This window comes from Amia ocellicauda, chromosome 1 (assembly GCF_036373705.1).
Source record: "Amia ocellicauda isolate fAmiCal2 chromosome 1, fAmiCal2.hap1, whole genome shotgun sequence".
Taxonomy (NCBI): domain Eukaryota; kingdom Metazoa; phylum Chordata; class Actinopteri; order Amiiformes; family Amiidae; genus Amia; species Amia ocellicauda.
Window position 1 is genome coordinate 34,839,962 of NC_089850.1, and position 24,735 is coordinate 34,864,696.

The 24,735-nt window shown below is 46.5% G+C and overlaps 1 protein-coding gene across 1 annotated transcript; it reads right to left on the reverse strand.

The window, feature by feature from the left end:
- Window positions 1–635: 635 nt before the first annotated feature.
- On the reverse strand, window positions 636–23,030 carry plb1 (phospholipase B1). The gene is made up of 44 exons (XM_066702955.1): window positions 22,912–23,030; window positions 19,753–19,826; window positions 19,510–19,570; window positions 19,118–19,170; window positions 18,756–18,796; window positions 18,072–18,106; window positions 16,789–16,852; window positions 16,577–16,628; window positions 16,037–16,111; window positions 15,863–15,928; window positions 15,503–15,567; window positions 15,281–15,359; window positions 14,827–14,934; window positions 14,504–14,569; window positions 13,336–13,404; window positions 12,891–13,067; window positions 12,508–12,568; window positions 12,241–12,299; window positions 11,840–11,913; window positions 11,439–11,482; window positions 11,161–11,266; window positions 10,773–10,824; window positions 9,926–10,006; window positions 9,729–9,794; window positions 9,482–9,582; window positions 9,106–9,187; window positions 8,583–8,687; window positions 8,085–8,180; window positions 7,640–7,711; window positions 7,206–7,283; window positions 6,987–7,047; window positions 6,702–6,760; window positions 6,327–6,394; window positions 5,924–5,967; window positions 5,494–5,593; window positions 5,270–5,321; window positions 4,836–4,916; window positions 4,009–4,074; window positions 3,743–3,837; window positions 3,494–3,575; window positions 3,104–3,208; window positions 2,095–2,190; window positions 1,855–1,929; window positions 636–1,631 (listed from the first exon to the last, which is right to left on the reverse strand). The coding sequence occupies exons 1-44, from the start codon at window positions 22,982–22,984 to the stop codon at window positions 1,413–1,415; spliced, it is 3,438 nt and encodes a 1,145-aa protein (XP_066559052.1). The 5' UTR covers window positions 22,985–23,030; the 3' UTR covers window positions 636–1,412.
- Between the last annotated feature and the right edge of the window lie 1,705 nt (window positions 23,031–24,735).

Genomic DNA, 24,735 nt, shown 5'->3' on the forward strand with positions numbered 1-24,735 from the left:
TGGGGTGGTGGTGTGGGGGGGGGTTATATCAGGGTGTACAGTTACCCTGACACTATTGTGAATCATGAATCACCATGATCCCCTTTGTCCACAGAGAGCGATAGAGCGAGAGAGATAGATAGAGATAGACAGAGAGAGAGAAAGATCATTGTATTTATTGCACTTCTACTTCCCCTATGCATTGCTTCTCTGCACTTGACCCATATCTGTAAAGCTTTTTTATTATCTGATTTATCTGTATGTGAGTTTGTTCCTTATGTGTTTTGCATTGTGTGGGTGTTGTAGTGTGTGTTGTTCTGTGTGTTACAATGCATCACGGTGTGTGTAACTGTGTGAGCATGGTGTGTGAGCCTGTTGTAGGGTTGTGAGAGTCCATATTGCAGTATGTGTGTGTGTGTGTGTTGGGGGTTATAGCAAAAACAAACTACTCATTGACAGCAGATCCATATATGAGTAGAGGAATGACTCATCCAACAGAAAATCAATCAAGTTTTTCTATTAACAGGAAGACCAATGTATTATTTCATTCTGACCCTTTGCTAGATATGGGGAATAGTTCAGTTTGATCTCCGGATCCTCTCAGTTTAGCTTCTCAGAAGGAGGCACAGAAGATGCCACACTTTTGCCTCACTGACTGATTGTACTTTATTTTATTTTATTTTATTTTATTTTATTTCATTTATTTAACAAACATATTTATCAGGAAACAAAATACATCACAGATAAAGAAACAGCAATCTGTACAGACAGGAATTAACAGGAGACATCTTTGCACATTGAAGAATGAAACTCCTGGGAACTATACTCTCTCTAACAGGCTGGACTACTGATGTCCTTTTCCCTACAGGTACCCTGTATACTGTGCTATTGTAGGGGGTAAGAGAGTAATTCAGTTCAGAGATAAGAGGCCGACTCTGAGGAATGTCACAGGAGAACGAACAGCGAGTCACAACTACAGGTCCTGCAAAAAATAAATGTGAAGGACTTTGTAGACTCTAGACTATAGAGCAAATGTACTGATTTGTAATGTCAGTGGAAAGCTATAATGAACATTTTTCTGAACTTTTAAGAACTGCCAACAAAATGCAGTAAAATGCAGAAAATATGTACTTTTTGCCTATTGTCGATTTTACAGTAAAGACACTTTAGTAAGCACATGACTAGTTTGTACACACAGAGCTGCAAACTGAACTGACCGTGGTGCACAGCTGCATGTATGTTCATACTGGCTGTGATGTTACTGCACCACACTTTGTAGCAAATACGTCAATGGTAAAACTACACTCTACAGTAAGCTGCTATAGTAATTTCCCCTGGGTTCTCTATTGATTAGCCTTGAGGCCTCCCAGGTGGGGGTGGCCACAGTGTGCTGCAGCAGGAGGACGGGGTGATGTTGTTATTATGGGATGCAGTCACAGTGCTGTGCTGGGCAGCTCCAGCCCTCTCTCCTTCTCCCGCACTCTCTGCTGGGCTTTGCGGGAGAGGAGGAGCCACGTGGTCAAGCAGCCAATCAGTAGCCCCGCTGCCAGGATAACCATGGCAGCCCACAGAGGCACCGTGTTGATTGCAGGGAGGGTGGAGGGGGTGCGCCATGGAAAGCTGTTGTTCCTCGTGAAGAAATAGGGCTGGTCCTGAGAGAGAGAGAGAGAGGAGGAGGAGCAGGAGAGAATGTGAGAATGGTGGAAAGGGAGAGAAGCGAGGGCATGGAAGGAGAGAGGATGGAGAAAGGTGGTATGGAAGAAACAAGTATGTGATATAATATTGCTATACTGTGCTGCTGTAATGTACTGTATCAATGTGTTAGTTAATCATTGTATCAGTGTGTATATCATCGAGTATGTCATTGTGTCTCACCTTGCTGGGACAGTGGATCTTCCTGCGGTTGTGTGTGAAGTTGTTGTAGACCTGCTTCCGTCCCACTGGCTCCAGCTGCAAAACACAGTGTCACTGTCACCCCTATTCTCATCACTGCCCAGCAGTTCTGGAGGTCTTTCACTTTGGCACTGTGGCCCCTGTTTCTCTGCCCCGCTAACACTTCACCCTGGCCCAGCAAACACTAACCCCTCCCTGACCCCTGACCCTGGGCACTCTCACCATGTTGTTCCACAAGGCAATGGCCATCTCGGCATGTCCGCGCTCACTGAAGTGGAAACAGTCAACCGAGAAGAAGCTCAGGTCAGGCTTCCCATCCTGCAGAAAGAGAGAGAGGGTGGGGGGGGAGGCATAGAGAGGGAGGGAGAGAAGGTGAGAGAGGAGGAGAGAGAAAAGAGAATGAGACTTCATTATATGAATATATAAATTAGTCCTTTATAACATGGCTATATCAAAAACTGACTCGTTGCAAATTATTCTCACCAGTAACCAACGCACTTACACATTTTTCGGAAACAAAGCATTTTAAATACATATACAAACATTTTTTGCAAACATAAAATAAGTTACTTTTTGCAGTCGAAGCATTTTAAATTAATTTTATATTTTTTGCTAAGATAGAGTAACAAGCCATTTAGTGTTAATTTGAACAATATTGTATTTGTAACAAGGGAAATAGGGAAGGGTCTCTAATCTGCTCCACTGATTCATGTCTTTGCATTAGCGCATCAGAACAAACTTGATTATATAAATATACTAAATCAGTCTTTTAGAATACAGCGCTGTATCGAAAATTGTATTTCTCTCGTTACAAATTATTATAACAAGTGAAACCAATGCAGTTGCATATTTTTAAGCATTGAAAATAAAAATACAATTATATATTGTTGCTTACTTAAAATAACAAGCCATTTAGTGTTAGTTTTAACATATTTATAATACGGGTAGTAGGGAAGTGTTCTCCTATCTGCTCCACTGATGTGAAGGCTGTTTGTCTGCCCCCCTGTCTCTAAAACACACGCCGCCACAGTGCGTGCTGGAACTTGAGCCGGTCGAGTGTTTACACTTCCAGGATCAAATGCTACCGATGCATTTGATCCGGATCAGAAATGGCAGTGTAAATATGCCTATTGTTAGTGGGCAGTGTGGCAGTGTTACTGGGGGCTCCGTGTCGTGGTCAGAGTGACTGTGGAGTGGACTGTGCAGTGATCAGGACGGCCCTGTCACTGACCGCTGCCAGTGGGATGATGGAGTTCCTGAAGTAGGGCTGAATGACCACTGTGAAGTCCTCCCTGCCATCATAGCGCCCCCCCGACACCAGCCTCTCTGTCTCCATCTGGGGGGGAGAGAGGGAGTGAGGGAGAGAGAGGGATTGAAGGAGCTGCTAAAGCCATTCAGTCTTGACAGAGAGGGAAAGACAGAGGGAGGGGACAAGAGAGGATGACTAGAGAGCGGGGGCAGAGAGAAAAAGAAAGAAAGAGCGAGAAGAAGAATGAGAGGAGGCATAGAAAGGCTGATGGACAGAGGGAGAGAGGGAAACTGGGTGGGGAGAATATAAAAATGAGAGAGAAGGGAGTACTATATAGAGAGTGAAAGGGAAAGAGAAACCCTGACCCCTGACCTGGTACTCGCGGTTGACCCTCTTGATCTCACTGAGTTCAAGTGAGTCCTCCCCTGGGATCAGGAAACATGGACACATGTTCCTAATGGAAAGACGGACAGATACTCAAACTGACAGACTAACAGACAATCCTTCTGTCAGTCAGACCGGTACACAGACAGACAGACACAGTTGCAGACCAACCGACAGACAGACACAGTGACAGGCAGACAGATGGACATCACTATGATAGGCAGACAGACAGTGTACTTTTGCAGCAGAGAGCAGCCCAGTGAGTCGTCCTTGATTCTCCTCAGCCCTTCGATCTGCAGGATCTCCAGCAAGTTGACAAACACCCGGGGCACCTGAGAAAGAGGGAGTGAGAGAGAGATGGAGGGAGAGAGAGACAGCGAATTAGGAAGTTAGAGGGAGAACAGGAGAGGGAGGGAGAGAGGAAGAGAGTAGTAGATTTATGAATGTGGGTCGGAGTGTCTCGGATACCATCAGATTGTGGGAGATGGACCCCATCCCCTCACCTCTCTGTAGAGTAGATCCAGGCTGTCCCTCAGGTGCTGGCTGTAGTTCTGCACCGACAGGGTGTCCTGCACCGAAACACAGACACACCTGCACTGTCACTACACAACAACACAGCCAGCAACACAACTGTGCAGTCAGGCATAACTACTCAGGTACGTCACACATTGCAGCGCAACACAGAGACATAGCCAGACCATCAGCACAACACCTGTATGGTCAGCAGCACCACTGCTTAACATACTGAGATACAATCACACAATCACCCACAAACACGACACAGCAATAAAGAGACTCAGCGGGAACACAACTGACCAGACACAAAATAACAAGGGGCTGAGCATTGTAAGAGTGGAGACTGTGTGGCACAGTGGTCATTATTGTGTTCAATATAGTGGTCAGCGCAATGGTCAATAAAGTAATCAGTACAGTCGTCAGTATGAAAGCAGACACTGTGAGGTGCAGTGGTCATTGTAAGAGCGGACACTGTGAGGTGCAGTGGTCAGTGTGAGAGCGGACACTGTGAGGTGCAGTGGTCATTGTGAGAGCGGACACTGTGAGGTGCAGTGGTCAGTGTGAGAGCGGACACTGTGAGGTGCAGTGGTCAGTGTGAGAGCGGACACTGTGGGGTGCAGTGGTCAGTGTGAGTGCGGACACTGTGGGGTGCAGTGATCAGTGTGAGAGCGGTCACTGTGGGGTGCAGTGATCAGTGTGAGAGCGGTCACTGTGGGGTGCAGTGGTCATTGTGAGAGCGGACACTGTGAGGTGCAGTGGTCAGTGTGAGAGCGGACACTGTGCGGTGCAGAGGTCAGTGTGCAAATGGACTCACCCTGTCCAGACAGTACTGACACAGGTCATTTCCCCCAATGAACAGGGTCACCATCTTCCAGTCATTGTCAAAATCCACCTCCTGAAAGAGAGAGAAAAGGGAGAGAGTAGAAGGGGGAGAGAGAGAAAGATTTCAGTACAGGTACAGCATCTGCTAATTGAGATACAGAGATACAGAGAGAGGGCCTGATGAAAGTTTAGCACTGTGAGTTTGGACAGCACTATGGCCGAATATACACATTAACTTTGTATCATGGTTTACTACACTACAGTATACCTCCTATACCTACCAGGATATCAATTTGCTTTCCTACACTTTACTGTGGATTTCTCATAGCGTAGTATAGAAAACGTTTATATGGGGAGACAGAGAAAGAGAGCTAGAGATATTCAGAGACAGAGACAGACAGACAGACAGCATGTAGGGTGACTGACCGGGCTATCTTTCAGGGCCTGGATCAGATTCTCCACTTGTTCTGGAATATCTCTGTGGAAAAGACACACTGAACACTGAAAGAAACCCTGTGTCACAGATAAACGGTCAGTCAATCAATGTATCAGTCAGGCAGGCAGTCAGTCAGTGTATCAATCAGTTTGTCAGTGAGTTAGTCACCATATCAGTCAATCAGGGTGTCAGTCAGTCAGTCAGTCAGACTCACGCTGCCTTGGCTCCAGATTGGGCCATGTTGAAGCGAGTGTTGGCCTTCCCCTGACCCGTTGAGAAACCAAACAGAGAAGGATTGAACTCCTTCAGGATATCTGACAGAGAGAGGACGGGATGGAGGGGGGAGAGGGGAGGAGTGTAAATGTTATTGTTGTTCTGTGTTGTGCTCCGAGCCTGTTCATGTCCCAGTCAGCATGCCCTGCTGTCAGAGCTGAGACCGGATTACTGTCATGACAACACCACCTGAGCTCAATCTGAGTACAATCTGAGCCTCTGGGAGAGCAGGAGAGAGGAGGGAAAGAAAGCAATTTAAAATGAGAAGTTCACCTCAGCGGAAAAGGAAGAGGTCAGTGCTGAGAGACAGAGAGATGGGACACTGACCTGAGGGGTGAGGGGTCAAGGGTGAGAGGTCAGGGGTTACTCACTGGGCAATGTGGTGACTGTCTCCAGCTTCTTATCCCCCCCGATGCTGCAAAGACACAAACACTCTCTCAACAACACACACAGATACACAACACCAACACACAGCTAGAGGCTGACAGTGTGCACTCTGAAACAAACAATCACAACACATTACAACACACTTCAGTGCAACACAACACTTTACAATACAACACAGTAACACAATGCCACATTAGAAAACACATTGTATTATAACAGACTTCAATACAACACAATAACAGATGCTTCAATGCACTATAGCACTATAACACTGCATCCTAGCACACAGCATAATTCACTCCAATAACAATACATAATTTACACCAACCACAATTTTCTATGGTATGTGAGTGGGTTTGACCCCCTACCCTGACCCTGACCCCTCACCTCCAGGACAGTCCTCTCCACTCCGTCTTCAGCGTGAGGATGGACTTCGCCCGCACCCCGAACCCTGCCTGGACAGATTGACACAGGACCAAGTTAGATACACAGACACAGAGACACAGATGGACACACAGCCACACAGATAGAAAGACACTCACAGGTGGACGCAGGGACCCAGGCAGACACACTGACACACAGACAATGCACAGACTAACAAACAGACACAGACACACAGAGACCTGAACACACACACAGATATAGACAGGCACAGACATAAAGAGATACAAAGAAACACAGAGAAAGACACACATTGACATTGACAGAAAGACAATTGCACAGGATAGAGGAGGAGTGAAAGGGGGTGTCACAGATACTCACAGACAGAGAGTCTCCCAGAGCAGCCACCACTCTCACATCTCCTGGCCGCAGCCTGTGGGCTGAGAGATAGAGCACAGTCACTGACAGCTCACAGCACAGAGCACACTGTATTCCACTGACACACTGACAGCACAGAGCTCTGACAGCGACTGCACACTACACAACATACCACATACACTGTACTATTGACACTACTGACAAAACTGTCAATGTTGTCACACTTTTACTCTCCCTCCCTATCTCCCTTTCACCCTCCCTCTCTTCCTCTCTCTCTCCCTCTCTCACCTGAGGTGGGTGGGGAATCAGAGGGAGCCCGGTTCTTACAAGTCAGGTCACTGCCCCAGTCCTGACAGGAAACACAAATAGTAACACATGACAGCACAGACTCTGAGTGTGTATGTATTTGGGGGCATGTCTAACACAAGGTGATGTCCCAGAGCACACTGTGTGAACAGCTCCACACTTGATAGAGTGTCCAAACCCCCCACAGAGAGACTGACCTACCTTGATTGGTGGCTCGGTGGGGTCGGGGTCAGGGTAGGAGTAGTTACTGTTCCTATAGGTTCGCAGGAAGGGTGCGTGCTAAAACAGGAAGAGGAAGTCAAGCTTATGTCTAACTTGCAACACTGTAACTGGACTAGTGCAGTGTCCTGTTACTGTAGACCCCTGTTGTAGTGTAATGTTACTGCTGCCCCTTATTGTAACGGGACTATTATATTGCATTGTTCTTGTTATTGTAGTTCCCTGTTCTAACAGGACCATCCTATACTATTACTGTAAGCCCTGATTGTAACATAACTATTCTAGTGATGTAGTCATGTCTAAATATTATTATTATTGATATTGTTATTAGTTGTAGTAGTAGCAGCAGTAACATTATCCAGTATGTGAACAGTGCATGGTGTCTGGTGGGGAAGGGGTGCAGTCCTGGGAGTCACCTGTGAGGGGCAGTGTAGAGTGAACCCTGTTGTGAAGTTCTGAACATCAGTCTTATTGCCCAGAGGTTCCAGCTGTGAGACAGACACAAGGACACAGTCAGACAGGCAGAGAGACAGACACTGAACTGACACAGACAGACACGTGGGACAGACATTCAGTCAGATACAAAACCAGTCAGACACACAGAGACACACACAGTCAAACACTCAGTCAGTCAATGAACAAGTGAGGCAGCGACTGCCTCATGGACAGACTGTCACAGACAGAGAAACAGACAGACGCACACAGGTGCAGACAGTGAGAGAGAGTCAGTCAGTCATTCAGTAAGAGAGACAGTCAGTCAGTGTTAATGTCAGTGTGTCAATGTGTCAGTCAGTATGTCAGTTTGTCAATGTTTTTGTCAGTGTTATCAGGCAGTGCAGTGTGTCAATGCATCATTATCACCATGTTGTTCCACAGGGATCGGGCCATGTGGGATTGGGCCTTCTGACTGAGGTGGAAACAATCTGGAGTGAAGAACGTGCGATCAGGGCGCCCATCCTGGGTGTGGGTGGAGGGGGGACATATAGGTGGGGGGAGAGGAGAGAGATCTTATCATGTGCAAAAGACTGAGAGACAGACAGAGGTAGTCTAAACATTATACACGCTCAATGCCTAGAAATGAAGACCACTACATCTATTCTTTAAATGTTCTGAGGGTGTCTGCAGATGGTTTTGCTTCATTGTTAAATGAGACTGTTACCTGATGATGTTATGGAGTTAATAATGTTTTCTCCAATGTGGAAATGCCAAACAAAATGGAAGGTGACATAAATGTATCAAGGTGCTTATCTCAGAGTTAACCATTTAACATAAAATAAAAATGCTAGTAAATTTCACTTGACATTGCAGTGTCACAAATGTTGGCCAGGTGCAGAGTGGGCTGCCTGCAGTGCCTCTGACCTGCAGCAGGGGGAGCACCACCTCCCTGAAGAAAGGCTGCACCACCACAGTGAAGTCATCACGCGTGTCGTATCGCCCGGAGTCCACCAGCTCAAGAACTGCTCGCTGCCACGGCAAGACACGCACAGGGCACACAGGACAAATGGCACAGGTGACAATTTTCCAAAGATTTAAAATTGTGCTACATAATATTTGACTGCTGATCAAGTGATGTAAAAAGGATAAAGCAGGATTGTGTATAATAGTGTGGGGGATTTTTTTTTAATAAACAGTTAAGGTGCTTTTTAATGTTCTCTTTTAAAAGTATACGCAGCATAAACAAGTATTATAATAAAATATGTTTTGCTGATCTTGCCTGTTCATTATTTTGGAATCACAGTTTAAAAGGGACTGACACTGAGGAACAGGCAGGGCGTCCTTGTCTACGTACCCAGTTGCCAGTATTACTGGTGTAATATTGCTGTATTGGTGGGATTCATGTTTAGCTGCTCTGGGTGTGGCTATTTTCCGGGGAAGTTCGTACCTGATAGGCTCTGTTCAGGTCATTCAATGTCTGGAGCTCCCTGGACCCCTCCTTAGGCTTCACCACACAGCGACACAATATACTGAGAAACAGAGGGGGGGGGGGGCAGTCAGCCACTGAGTGTCACTTTACAGTCAGACTGGGGGAGTGGAGACACTTGCAAGCTTATTCAAAAGACCATGATGTAATTGGAGTTGACTGATTAATGAGCAAGTTACAACACAAGGTGAAGGAGTTAATTGGTAAACGAGTCTGATGAAGTTGAGGAGTAAATTGCAGACTGAGGGAGTTAATAAAGGGGAGAGGGCATTGAGGAGATAATTGGTTAACAAGGGTGTTAAATGCTGAGGTGTAAATTGGTTAAGGAGACCGTTACTTGACAATCAGGGTGGGGCAGCCCAGGCTGCGGTCCTGGTGCAATCTGCGCAGGGGGGTAATGTGCATCGGCTCGACCAGGTTCACAAACACCCGCGGCACCTGGGGAGAGAGACAGGCAGGCACTGAGAGACAGACACTAAGTTGCAGACAGGTACTGCACTGAGAAACAGACAGACAGAAAGGAGCAGGTGACAGAGAGACAGAGGGAAAGAGAGACAGACAGAGAGACAGTGCTAGAGCTGTACCTCTTTGTGTAGGATGTCCAGAGCCTGCTGGATTCGGATCATGAAATTCCGGGGTGAGAAATAGATCTACATAGATAGAGAGGGAGGAGGGAACTATAAGAACAGAACACCAGTTGAAAGGTTACAGACTTTAAATGCTTAATTAAACCCGTCTTTTGGCCTCCCCTGCCAGTTTCCCCCCCAGCACCAGGCCTCACACTGTCAGTGCAGTAGTCACACAGGTCATTGCCTCCGATGAACACTGTCACCAACTTCCAGTCCCTCTGGAAATCCACTCGCTGAGGAGACAAGGAGGGGGAGAGATGTAGTGAGGGAGCGAGGCGCAGAGAGAGACCTGTATTTACATGCTCTGATAACAACGATGTCATTAGGTTATGCCAATAAAGCTTTTTTGAATTGACTTGAGAGTGGAGCGTATGTGTGAGATGGAGAGACAGTTGCTACAGTGTATTGCAACAGCAGCTATTTCACCATTCTACTACTACTATCACTAGGCCGGTTCTACAGACCTGATACTGCTGCCCCCTATTGTAACTTCAGTATTCCATGTTTCTCCCACTGTAATCCCCAGGTCTACCACTAGATGGCAGCGTTTCTCCCTGTCTGTCTCCTGCAGCTGACTTTGTGTGCTTGACAGCATGTCAGTCTGTGTGTATGCGTGTATGTGTGTGTGGCGATTGTTTGTGTGTGGCAAGTGTATGTTATTGTGTGGAAGAGTCTATACCAGGGTGTATGTGTTGGTGTGTGTTAGTGGGCTACAGTGTGTAGCTGTGTTTGAGTGAAAATATTGTATATTATTATATTATAAATATATGTTGACGTTTTAAAAGTATAATTTCTGTATTTATTCTTCCTCATTGATGGAATGCTTTGTCAACTCTGATGTAACTTAGTCCTGCCAATATAGCTTTTCTGAATTGAAATGAATTGAATTTTGGTGTGTGTGTAGCAGTTTGGGTCTTTGTGTGTGTGTGTGTGAAGTTTGTGTCTGTGTGTGTGTAGCAGTTTGTGTCTATGTGTGTGTATAGTTATTAGTTGTCTCACCTGGTCCTGCTTCATCAACTTCACCAGGGTGTGCACTTGGCCCGGTAAGTCCCTGTCAGAGAGACAGACAATTAAAAGACAGTCAAGAATATCTACAACAAAAGAAGTTAAAGAGAGAGATAGAAACATGTACCAGTCCTGTATGGACAGACAGACAGACTGAAGTGTAAATCCCTGCGTCACAATGATTAAATAGACGGACTCATCCGCCACCTGCACCCCCCCCTCTTGGATCTTTCCTCCCATGCCCCACTCTCCCTCTACCCCTTTCACCCCATTGCTGATAATTTCACTGCTTCCCTGATCCTTCTCCACTCCCCAAACTCTCCACACCCCTGCCCCCTTCTCCCCTGTGCCACCTATCCCCCAGCCCCCATGCCCTTCCTACACTGTGGTGGCTCCGGGCTGCGCCTGGTTCAGGAAGGCGTTGGCAGCGGTGTTTCCAATGCCCACAGAGAAGCCAGTCAAAGCCGCATTGAACCTCCGCAGCAAGTCTGCAGAGACACACAGACACACACTGTAAGCAGGTCAAAACACACTCACACACACACATTCATACACACACTCTCTCTCTCACACACTCACACCTAAACACTATCAACATGTCTAAACACACATTCACTGATACACTGCTCAGAGAATACAGAGGTACAGTGTGTTACTCACTGGGCAGGGTGGTGACTGTGTTCAGGGTCTGATCTCCTCCAATACTGAAAAACACACAATAATAATAATATTAAAAGAAGAATATTCAGAATCAATTTTTTCTGCCCCTTCTCCTTTTCCCACTCTTGCCCCCCTATCACAATCTCCCATCTTTTCCATCCCTCTCCCTGTATCTGCCCCTCTCCCCCTTTCCTGCCCTGTATCCCCTGTTATCTACCCCGCCACCCTCAAATAATTTTCCTCTTCTGTCCCCACTCTGTTTATCTCTGCCCCCTCTACTGCCACAAATTTGCCCTTCTCTGTCTCTCCTGCCTCCTTCTACTCCTTCTCTTTGTGTTGACTTGCTCACTGTCCTCTCTTGCCCCCTTTCTCCCTGAGTTGCATCTCTATCTGCCCCTCACCTCCAGGAAAGCCCCCTGTACTGCTTCAGGACATCCAGGATGTTGTTGGGGTTGGCACCAACACCATTTCCTGCCTGCAGAGACACACAGACAAGACACACACACGGGCAACATGACAGACAGTGAGACAGATACAAACACAGAGACCGTGAAACATGCATGCAAACACACAGGCAGACAATGAGACAGACACAGAAAGTTAGACAGAAACACGGTCACACAGACAGAGAGAGATACACACAAAGACAGTCCGAGAGACACGGAAAGACATTGCGAGAGACAGACAGACAGGCATTATAAAGTCATTGAGAAAGTGATGACTGCAGTCTGCAGACAGTGAGAGAGACACACAGACAGACAGACAGACAGGAAGACGGACAGACAGACACAGAACCTCTTACCGTCAAAGAGTCTCCTATAGCTGCTACCACTTTGATGTCCCCTGGCCTGAGATAGTGGACTGAGAGAGAGAGAGAGAGAGAGAAAGAGAGAGAGAGACAGTCAGGAAGGCAACAGAAACAGGCTTTTCCCTACCTATAGCACTGACCATAAACTCTACCCTTATCCTAATTTTAAACTTAATCTCAACCTAACTCTAACCTTATCCATTACCACAGCATTGACCCTAATCCTAGTGCTAACCCACTTCAACACCTACCAGGGCTTACCTGAAGTGGGGGGGGTGTCCGAGGGGCTGTGATCAGTGCAATGCAGCTCACTACCCAACACCTGCACAGAGAGGGAGAGAGAGAGAGAAAATCACTACACAGGCACACACACACACAACACAGTCAGTACAACCCCAAACACAGACAGAGACACAGTTAACCCAGCCCTGCACAAACAGACACACCAACACACCCACACAGCCCTGTGCATACAGACACACACAGAAACCACAGAGACGCAACCCCGGACACAGACACACAGCCCTGATGAGCCCTGCACACACAGAGACACAGTCAGACACACAGCCCTGCTGCACACTGCATATCAACACACTGCATGCATGCATTACAACACAGGACAGGAGAGAGCGAGAGAGACTCACCGGGTCAAGGGGTTTGGGCACTGTGGGAGTGGAACTATGTGTGGTAGTGTGATTCTGTGTGGAAGTGGGAGTGTGTGTGGGAGTCGGTGGGGTGGCGTTGCTCTTGTGCAGCGTCCGAGATCTGGGCTGGGGAGAGCTGGGAAAAGAGTTCCTGTGAGTGCGGAGGAACGGACAGTCCTGAGAAAGAGAGAGAGAGAGAGAGAGAGAGAGAGAGAGAGAGAGAGAGAGGAGGGTGTTAACTGATGTTTAGTTCTCTGCCAGACAGAGTTCAATCACAAACAGAAAAGAGGAAAGCCTGAGAGAGCAGGAGAAGGGATTCATTTAAAAGCCCAGCCAGGGGGGAATCAGGGAGGTCTGAGGGAGGGAGGGAGGGAGAGAAGGAGTGAGGGTAGTGGGGTAGCAGACAGAGCTGAGGGCCGGAGTAGAGAGACAGGGTGAGTCTCACCTTGGTGGGGCACACAACAGGGCTGATGTCATTGTCCTCCATGGCAGGCTGCTCTCCCATGGGCTGCAGCTGGAAGAGAGGCTGTGAGATTGGGTGGAGTGCCTCTGACTTTCCAGTGAACTCAGGTACAGGTCTGTCTGTCTTCTCTGCTTTATTTAATGTAAATCAGTCCAGAAGGCTTCATAACTCACCACCTAAAAATCGTCTGGGGAGTTGAAGAATTGCATTGCACCAGTGACTGTACTGGTTCCATTGATCCAATCTCACATGTGTTTCCCAGTCTGTGGACAAGGGTTTAATTTATAGAGCTGCCATTTACGTCAGAGCTGCCCTGTAATACTAAGTGGCCTAGAAGTGCTCCACGGTTAGGGCTGGAGAGCACTGTGCTACAGCAAAAGATGCTGACTCATAGGTGATCTTTATACTCTCTTTAAAACACTTAAATAACTTCCTTCTTTTAATCAACTTAGTCAATTAGCCCCCACACTAAAAGTCAGTCTTTCATCAGACAATGGACATGTCCTCACACTGTCAATCCAGACAGGAGAGGAGGATGTGATAAGAGGGACAGAGACACAGATGGGCTCAGCGCCCAGAGAAGATTCTCACCAAGACTTAGTCACCTCTTTCTCCTTTTCTTCATCTCCCTCTATAACTTTATGAACTCTTCCCGATAAATCTTATCTCACAGAGGAGCAGGAATCAGGGATAATTTCCCAGGGCTGCTGCCACCGAGGGAGATAGACGGCGCTGACAGAGACACACAGAGGGCACAGAACCACTCTCTCACTGCTGCTCCTCACAACCACCAGCACAACCTGATCTAATCTGATCTCAGCCCATCTAATCTAATCTGCCATGCTCTCCCAGGTTGATGTGGGGTGATCTTGGCTTTCCAATCAGCCAGTCCTTGTGTTCAGATCCTTAACTTCCCTGGCCTTGACTAAGGGAGAGGTGGAGGGGGGGTTAGTGTTTTACTGCAGTGCTGACACTGATCTCTGCTCTGAACCCTGACTCCTGACTCAAATTCAAATCAGTTTGATAAGATTGTCCTCCACTATGCTTCACTGCACTAACGGCTCCTGTACACAGCAGGCCCTGTTACTGCTGAGTGCAGTGTGAGTCAGCTGTGTGTCAGGTGTGACAGGCGTGTGTCAGTCAGGCTCACCAGGCCAGTCCACAGCTGCAGGGCCAGGCGGAGGGCATCGTGTCCAGCAGGGGTCTCCCTCCCTCCCTGCACACAGGAGACACACAGACAGTGAGGAAAGTTGCTAGTGACACATACAACAGTTAACCTACATGGCATTCCTGAAAAAAAGGAATCACAAAAAATAAAACCCAGACCCACAGGTGTCTTTTCTGTCAGCGTCACCGTCTGCAGGGTATGGTCAGGATACTGAAATACTCCAACCTTACACACACAGTGTCAATACATAGCAGTCCTACCAGCTTTCAAAGCAGAGGTGGACGGCAACAGCACTTGTCACTCACCACCTTGTAGTCCGTGCCAGTGCCAGTGGGCAGGGCCTGGATGTGCACAGTGAAGTCCTCTCTGTCGTTGTACCACTGCTTCTCCACCAGCTGCTGCTCCAGAGCCTCCTGCACACAGCACAGACCGGCACAGACACAGTTACACTGAGCTAAAGCCACCAGGCCCAAACTCACCAGAGCAGATGATCCAAGTGGCAGACACACAACACAGACACGCACACGGGAGCTGGTTACACCCGTTCTCCCACGACGGAGACGACAGCACAGCCAGGTAAACGAACAGGGCTGAGGGACAGGGGACGAGGCGGGAGGAGGAGGAGAATAGGAGCATGGCAAAGAAGGAGAAGACTGAGCAGCAGCACTAGGCCCTGATGCAGTGGGAAGGAGCAGTGATAAAGAGGAGCAGCAGTACAGTGATGAAGAGGAGCAGTGCCGTGATGAAGATTAAGTTTACCTCCAGAGCTCGGGTGAGAACAGCATCCGTCAGTCGGACCCCGGCGGCACTGAGAGCTCCTTCACACTGACCACAGCGCCTGCAGACACACGGCACACTGAGCACACTGCACTGTACTGCACTACACTCACACACACTGCACTGCTGTCAATGCAGAGGCCACAGCCAGTATGGCAGTGTTGTGTGAATATAAATATCCAGAAATAGCCCAGTCTGACATACCTGCCCCCCAGAGCCTGTCCTGTCTGTCCCACCCATGGCACCACGCTGACCAGCGCCCGGGGGACCTGCACACAATGACAAACGGGGACAGCAATAGAGACCAACACACAGAGATAGGGGTGTAGGGACAGACAGAGGGACACATAGGTACAGAGGCAGGGGGACACACAGGTACAGACAGACATTTAGGTAGAAAGGAAAAATACCATTATGAGTTCACTTTCTTTTTAAGAAAATAAGTATACATAGCCCTATTCTTAGTTAAATACATTAAGAATTTAGGTGGCACAGTGGCTTACAATGGGAATTATTGTATTTATTTTTATTTATTCCTCTGGTTAACAGGCCAGTTCTCCTCACCTGTCTGTGCAGCACCTGTACAGCGCTCTCTACCTGCTCCACTGCACTCTGCACAGCTGGGCTGACCTGAGAGACATGGACAGACACAGAGACAGGGTGAGACATGGGGATAAAGGGTGGACAGACAGAGTTTATCAGGCAGACAGACAAGTGTGGAGGGGTGTGTGTTGGTACCTGGGTGTCACAGGGACAGGGCTGCTCTCCACTGAACAGCAGGATCAGTCTCCAGCCTCGGTCTGAGGGCCTGGCCTGCATGGAGAGACAGGATGTTACCCTGACCTGCCTGACACTGGCCCTCCAGTCCTCCACCTACTGAACACTGATACTGAGCACTGTCCCCCCCAGGCTGACTGACCTACTGATAATGTCTTTTGTTATCTATAGGCAGGCAAACACATGAGGGCTTTTTCATCTGTGTTCCCACATAGGCAGGGCCTGGGAGTGTACTCTCACTGAACTCTATTCTGCTGCAGTTATTTTATTTTGTTTTATTGCTCCTAATTGCCTTGTGATTAAATAAATAGCTGGTCTTAATCAGCAGAGAGATGTAGATAGTGAGGAGGTTGAAGACAGAGAGGCTAAGAGAGTGCAAGAGAGAGGGAGAGAGAGGGAGCAAGGGACAGTAAGAGGGAGAAGATTATGGAGAGACAAGAGGGACAGGGTGGGGAGAAAAGGAGAGGAAGAAAGAGTCTGGCTTACAGACAAGATCATTACCTCACTGCTCCTGAGAGAGAGAGCCAGGGCCTCAGCCTGTTCTGACAGGGACCTGATGGGCAGTCAGACATGGCACTGAGACACACAGATATAGCATGGAGCCTTTGGACAGACAGACACACACACACACACAGATTCACTTCACAGACAGTACTGATATGTTGGACAGACAGACAGACAGTACAGACATATTACACAGACAGACAGGGTACCTGTGCTGGTGTGTGTGGTCAAGCTGCAGTGTGGACAGTTCAGGGTTAAACAGGGACAGGAGCTCTGAGAGAGAGAGAGACACAGAGGAAGTCAGAGCACAGGCAGTTACACACTAGCACCCTCACAGGGTCACGCCTTCCCACACACTAACATACATAAACCCCAAATCTAAATCTACAGCCTTACAGTCAGTGATCCCATCACAGCACTATAGTCTAGCCATTGACTGCTGTGCAGTACTGTGTTGTACAGAGCTTTGTTATGTTGCGCAGTGCTGTGCTGTATTGTGCTGTGCCGTCTTTGGTTCAGGGCCAGCGTTTGTGTTTAACTGGCTCTATCTGCCACTAGGATCTCTACTGACGCCTGTCACAAATCACTCTCGCATTTTATTGTTTTATTGTGGAATTTTGCTTATTGGGAAAAGGTAGCACTATTGCCAGCTCACAACTAGCTTTCTTCTATACACAACAGTTAATAGAGTTAAATCCAAACCCACTTGCTGAATATGTAAGAGCTCTGGATGCTTATATAAATATAATAGATCATCTAGAACATTCTATTACCAAGAGTATGAAGCTGAAGAATATCCAGAGCTTTCTGTTATGGCAAAATAATGCTCTTCACTACTCTAAATACTACTTTGCAGAACTTTCTGCTACTGAAAGCTACAAAAGAACACATATACACCACAGTATTCTTGTTATTATTATAATGTATAGCACATGTACAATGCTTGTAAAAGCCACTGGAGAACTGCCAAGCTCAGATAAGGCAGAGTGGCGGCTGCTGTGTGTCTGCGCTGATCTGAAGCTTTCCGAGGGACTTTATCTGCTGAGGCCTGACGCTGCACTGTCTTCCTTGGCAGCGCCCTATCACTCCCACCATCGGGGCAGAAGGTCACTGAGGTCAGAGACTCAGAGGCATGTCAGAGGAGAAAACCAGGGACTCTCTGTGTCTCTGCGGTAGGACTGAGTGTCTGGCTTGTAGTGATTCCCTGCACTGCACTGGGAAGCACATAAACAACCTTTCTCCATGGTCACTCCTGAGGGGTGAGATGTGAGGAGTCAGGAGTGAGGGGTGAGGGGTGAGAGTTGTGGATTTAGGGGTGAGGATTCGGGGGTAAGGGGTGAGAGGTGAGGAGTGAGAGGTGTGGTGCAGGGGGAGAGACACAAGCTGTTGGAGTTCTGCAGGGTCAGGTCTTTAGTGGGTGTGTTTGTGAGAGAGAGAGAGAGAGAGAGAGAGAGAGAGAGAGAGAGATCGACAGACACTGCTAAAGACTTACCTGATAACCTTCCTATAACTGTGGCCACTGCACTCCTACAGAGAGAGAGAGAAAGAGAGAACAAACAAGAGGGATTATTATTATTGTTGTTATATTTTGACGATGACATAATATTATTTTTCAAGCAGTCCTTAGCAGGTCAGGTGTGCAGTACTAGCTACAGGCCTAGTCCTGCTGTCCAAACAATCGTCCATCTTGGTCCACTCACTCTGATCACTGATGGGAAATGTTCAGCAGTGCTCTGAGCAACTCACAAAGCGCGGGACTGAGTGAGTCATTCAACTGATCCTTTCTCTGTGCCGCTCTGAGATGCTCGCCTGCTTAACGCACCCAATGTGTTCTATAAATCAAGGCTCTCAAGTACTGTTCCTGGAGTGGCTACAGTGGCTGCCAACTTTTAATTCCAGATAAGTCTGCCTATAAATGTATCAACTTTATCTGATCTAATCAGTCAGGCACATAAAACATTATTTGAAGTATTATTTTTTTTCCATTGAAGGCTTTTGATTGGTTGATACTCTTTTGGTTCCCCGGGGCACAACTAACAACAGCATTTGCAGCTTTATAGCGAAATATAAAATCCATCAAGTTAATCAGGTAGTCAGGTCCTCTCTCTCTCTCTCTCTCGCTCTCTCTCTCTCTCTCTTCTTCATTCACAGACTGTCACCCTGCCCAGCTCCTCACCTGTCTGTCTGCACTTGCTGGTCTCCAGGGAGGATGGGGGGCTACACAGCAGAGAGAGTTGGAGAGAGGGAGAGACAGAGTGTTAGTGTTCTCTGTCAGTCACACATTTTGACAGCACCAGAGTTAACACTGTTACACTGCTGCTGTGTGTGTTGTGTTTTACTTTGCATCTGTGCACTGTGCAGTATGTCACTGGACCACACTGCCACTGAACTGTGCAACACCATCACAGTACTGTAGCACAACACCACTGTCCTGTACTGCTCCACACTCTTCTACACTGTCTCTGTTTGTTGCTATAGTACTGCTTGATGGTTCTAGCCTGGTATTGATCGTTGGTCAGAGGTCAGAGAGACACTCACCAGGGCTCCTATGGCAGCTACTGTAGAGATGTCTGAGGGCCTCACACTGTGAACTGGAGAACACACACACACACCACACACAGACACACACAGACAGATAGACAGATAGACACACAGAGGTACACATCCACACACAGAAACACAGAGATAGGGACTTCATTAACAGAGGCAGGAGAGACAGTTTGCTCAGGCAGGACTCTCTGGAAGGATCCTGTGGTAAATCTGGGGTGTATTCCTTACATCAGTCTATTACAATGAGAAACTCTGCTGTGACTGATTTGTTCTCCAATGCTGTGGTGTGCTTTGTGCTGGGCTGGTGGTATGAGGGTGGGCCTGGAGTCGGAAAGGGGTGTAAGGCACTATAGACCAGTTGGAGAGAGGAACACACTCACCTGAGGAAGGGGGAGGCTGGGCAGGGAGGGCAGAGCAGGGCAGGAGCAGCTGTCCCTCTGTCTGTAAAAGGAAGGACACACAGACACAGTCATCGCACACACATAATCTCTCTGAGAAAATGACTTGGGAAATGTTGGACTGTGTGTCGCTCTCTCTCTGCCTCACACACATATAAACACATGCTCTGACCCAGGCACTCACATCCTCACACAAACTGACACACCCAAACACAGTGGCCTCACCCTGTCTGCTCCTCCCTCTGACACTGCAGGCCCCAGGCCTGACACCAGGGGGAGCTCTGACTGTATGTGGGACCCTGTGGAGCACCAAAAGAGGGAGAGGGAGGCAGGGACAGATGGAGAGAAATATGGGGTGGGAGTTAAGACACATTTTAAGCATGGATATAATGGAGGATATACGTGAGTATAAATATACCGACTTATTTGTGTAATGTGTATTCACAGTGTGGGGAAATAGAGAAATTCTCCTCAGGTCCAAAGTACAAAAACTTGGCCTTAAAAGGTAAAACTCCAGGTACAAAAACAAGCAAATTAAAAAATAAAAGCAAAGCAAAACAAAACACTCACTGGGTTTATAAAAAATAAAACAAAAACTAGCTACAAACATGTAGCTTGGTCCAGCATTAGAAAAACTGACTTTGACCTTCTGCTCTTTCATGTCACACCCCAAACAAACCCTCTCTTCCTGCTTCCTTAATACCTTAAGCCTCATCCTCCCCACAATCCACACACATCCAACACCAATAACACAATCCCAAGGTTACATCGAAATACATGTATACCAGTAAGTATTTACAGAGATCTCTTTTATAATAAGTCCACTGTTTTTGTCCTTGTTAGCCAAATGTTCAATGTTTGTTAAGATGTTATGTGAGCTCACATGTTAATGTATGTTCTTTCCATTCTTTCCCCATGTCTGCATGTTGTGGTGGAATACTTTTGAACAGGTAAGTCAGTGTTTATTTGATGGTCCACAATCTCACAAGGTTCTGTCAGGCTGTGTATAGGACAGGAACATGACCATTGCTCCTAACCATGTGATGTACCAGCATCACACTCTGGTTATTAGTTTCTTCACACCAGTGTCTACCATGGGAAGTGCAGCTGTTGTGCTTGTCCCAGTCTTTATTCCATCTTTATTCTATCTGTTTAATGAGTTAACAGTTTATAGTGTGTGGGACTGAGTGAGTGTGTGTGTGTGACAGATAGAGAAAATGTGTAAGACTGAGTGAGAGAAGTTGCTGATCATGTCCTGGGAGGAGGACTGCAGTGTGGACTGTGCTTGCATTCCCACTGCTCTCTGCAGCACAGCACTGAACACAACACCCCCTGCTCAGTAATAATAATAATAATAATAATAATAATAATAATAATAATAATAATATAATCTTGCAGCCAGGCCCCTCTGCTCAGATTCACCCCATCATCTCAGAAATCTGGCAGCTAAATCTGGGGTCCACTCACAGACCAGGAAAACAAAAAATGGGACAATCACCCAACAGACGTCCTGCATGCATAATTCTGTAAATCAATACTGCAGGTGCACAGAAACACCCCAAATAATGCATGCAGGGCGGAATTAGGCCGTTACCCACTACAGGTCCAAATTTTAAAAAGAGCACTAAAATACTGGGTTCACTTAAAACAGAGTAACCCAGATTCATACCACTACAAGGCCCTTCAAAGCCAAGAGCTCAGCTCACTAAAGAGCCCCCTCAGCCAACTAGTCCTGAAGTTCACTGCTCTGAGCCACACGGACATCAGTCAGTTTCGGGACAGCACTGCAGGAACACAACCAATCAGAGCCAACCACATCACAGAACATATGAAAAGCTCCTATTTGGAACACTGGAATAAAGAAACCAAAACACAAAACAAAATGGGGTGCTGTCGGGCCCTAAACAGAAAATACATCCTGGCACAATACCTAACCGAGGTCAAAGATTTAAGACAAAGGCGAATCCTGACCAAGTACTGGCTCAGTGACCACAGCCTGGCCAAAGAGACGGGCCGACACAGGCAGACCTGGCAGGCTAGGGAGAACAGGCTCTGTGGTCACTGTGAGACACGACAGGTGGAGACGGAGATGCACTTCCTCCTACACTGCAATAAATACAAAGAAACGAGAGACATATTCTTCCGCAAAATCACCATCTCTCTCCCACATTTCCAAAACAAGACAGAGCTACAGAAACTGGCAGTGCTCCTGGGAGAGGGACACACAGCCCCACTAGCTGCCCAATATGTAGCGGACTGTTAGCACAGAGGAACTGCAGGGAAGAAATGTGTCTATATACTACAGTATAAATCATTACTGAAATGTATTCTTTTATTACTACTATTGTTTTTTTATTATTTGTTTTATTATTATTTGGTCTATTATTGCAGTATTATTATCATTACCACTATTATTGTCAATATTACTGTTATTTGTATTATTATAAGTATTGTTATCATTATGATTATTGTTTAACATTATCATCATTACCATCTCTCCCTGCACGACAAAATTGTTAGATTAATCTGTACCACCCCCCCACACACACACATTTCCCCAGTTTCTAGTGTATTCTTTTCAATTAATTCCTGTTACACTACGTAAAACAAAACAAAAACTGATGTTGGTTATATTGTACCTGCTTTGGCAATACTGATATGTCATGCCAATAAAGCTCCTTTGAATTTGAATTTGAATTTGAATTTGACAAACCGATTCGTCTGCATTGTGCCAAAATACCAGTTCCCTGTTCCAGTTCCCAGTCCAGAGTTACTATGAATAGAATTATACTATGGTAACAGGATCATTAAACACACTCTGAATAAAATGTAATAGCTGAGGTTTATGGATGATCTATAACACATACTGGACAGTGACTTTCAGGGACAAGAGCAGCCTTCCAAGTAATCTCCTGACAAACTGTCTGTCTCTCTGTCTCTCTCTCTATTTGTGTGTTTGTCTGTGAAATGTAATTATTGACATGACAATTTACAGTGTTGCCAGACTATTCATGTTAGAGCAACACCCATTAATGACAATAACAATAACAACATTTATAACAACAATGACCAATCTGCTGCCACTTCCATCTCTTTACTCCCCCTTCCCCTTCTTTCTCTCTCTCTGCTCAGCACGTATTTCCTCTTATAATCATATGTCTGCTTGGAAAATGTTTTGCTTCTTACAAAATTTCAGTAACCCTGGAGGTCCTGCATCTACAGTTTCTCATTTGCATACATTTTGAATCATTGATTGTCCATTTTAAAGTGTTATTTCTACTCCAGTGTATTCCACTGTACTGTTAGTAGAATAAAGTACATGAATGCCCCCCAACAAGAAACCAAATCTGTTACTGTCTTTAAGAAATAGAAGCCCCCTGGTACCTGTGAGGGCAGGCAGATCTCCCAGCAGCGTCACTGCCAGAGCCGCTAGTGTCACAAAGCGAGCTGTGTCCATGTCTGTCTGAGTGTGTGACCGTCCGTCTGTCTATAAGCAGCAGAGGGACCTGTCTGTTTATCTCCCCATGGTTATATAGTGCCTGAAGGAGGGGAGGGTGCAGTAGGGGGGGCTAGTTCATTCACCCTGGGCACATAGTAAACCACCCCCCCTCCCTACCTACGCTGTACAAACACCTCCAGCACTGACCCTGGCACCTTATCTCAGAAGAGTGTCTTAGCGTCAGCAGGACTGTGTGTGTGTGTTTGAGTGCGTTTATGTGCGTAGCTAAGTGTGTGTGTGTTCATGTGTGACTATGTCAGTATTCATGTCTGTGGGGATGGGAATGTAAGTGTACAAGCAACTGTATGTATGAGTATGTATGAGTGTGTGTGTGTGTGTGCGTGTGTTTATAAGCGTTAATCTTTGAGTGTGTGTGTGTGTGTTTGTTCGTAAAGCCTCGTCTCCACTGATGGAGCTAAGCCCTTCGCCCTTGTAGATGCATATAAGAGAGATGTGCTAATAGGTTCAAGTTCAAACACACTTGCAATTGCCCATTTGTCTCAGCCACACTCTTAAATATGAGCTTTTGAAACATGTACTCTACTGTGCTGTGCTGTAACTACTATGCACTGTACTATGCTGTAGACACATGCAGTATTAAGTAGATGTTATAGCATTTTCACAATAACTTGGTTAGCTCAATCCATACAATCCATACAATTCTCCAGGCCTTGGGTTCTAGCCCTGCCTTTGACTAGTGAAAAATGTAAGACACTAAAATGAAATGTATTAGTTCTAATCAATCCCTAAATATACTTTTTCCTTATTAAGACCTTCACAAGAATAACCGCATCTCTCAGCACAGTGCAGCAGTACAGTACACAGATGGATAGCGATACACATACACATATATACTATGCACACACACACCAAAAGCCAAACAATATTAATGTCATTGTAATTGTAGGGTTTGCAACAGGCCGCTGGAATAGGCACAGAAAATAACTTTGTTGTGGGAGAAAATGTATTTTTCTTTTTAATTTTAACGTATCAGAGGGAAGTATTACTATTTACTCGAGTTCTCTTTAATTGATGTACCTCGCACACACAGTCACACACTCACTCTGACATCCAATCGAATCTAGATAGATCTGCAGTTCAGATATGTGACAGTCACGCAATAGTGCTGGCAGGAGAGGGCAGCGGTGACCTTGGGATACTCTCCCCCTGCCCAAACCATTACCTGATCCTGTGAGTGAGAGCCGGGACACCAAAACTGTGTGTCCTAGTGTGCTTTCTTTTGCTTTGACTTTGTATCGAATGTAGTCTTATGTTACCCACTGTATGTATAATATAAATATATAATGTCTGTTACATTAATGTTGTTTGTGTAGCAGTGCAACCCAGAACAACAGTGCTGTAAAAAGATGATATCAGCAGATAGGGAGCAGATAACACATGACAGTAAAGTGGAAGGGAGGGGCAGCTGATGGGATGTTTTTGCTGGTTTAGCACCAGGATGTGTCCCAGCTCAGAGATCACTCTTATCACTTGGGCATTAAAGGAGATAAGATTGATTAGATAGATGGAGATGGGGAGAAAGGGGTAGAGTAGGAAAGGAGTAGAGGGAGAGAGAAAAGGAGGGAGAGAGAGGAATTTTCTTTTAAATTTGTGGCAGAACCGGTATAGCTTTATCATCCAGATCTTCTGAATTATAAATCTTGAATCTTGAATCTGAAGAGAGAGAGAGAGAGAGAGAGAGAGAGAGA

Bases quoted from the DNA above. Each gene is read 5' to 3' on its own strand.
- plb1 (XM_066702955.1), bottom strand. From the start codon at position 22,984: ATGGACACAGCTCGCTTTGTGACACTAGCGGCTCTGGCAGTGACGCTG. The intron at 10,825-11,160 runs GTAGGAAGGGCA...TCTCTCTGACAG, and splicing joins CAGCCCGGAGCCACCACAGT to GGACTTACCGGGCCAAGTGC. The intron at 7,048-7,205 runs GTAGGTCAGTCT...GTTTCCTGTCAG, and splicing joins CCACCGAGCCACCAATCAAG to GACTGGGGCAGTGACCTGAC.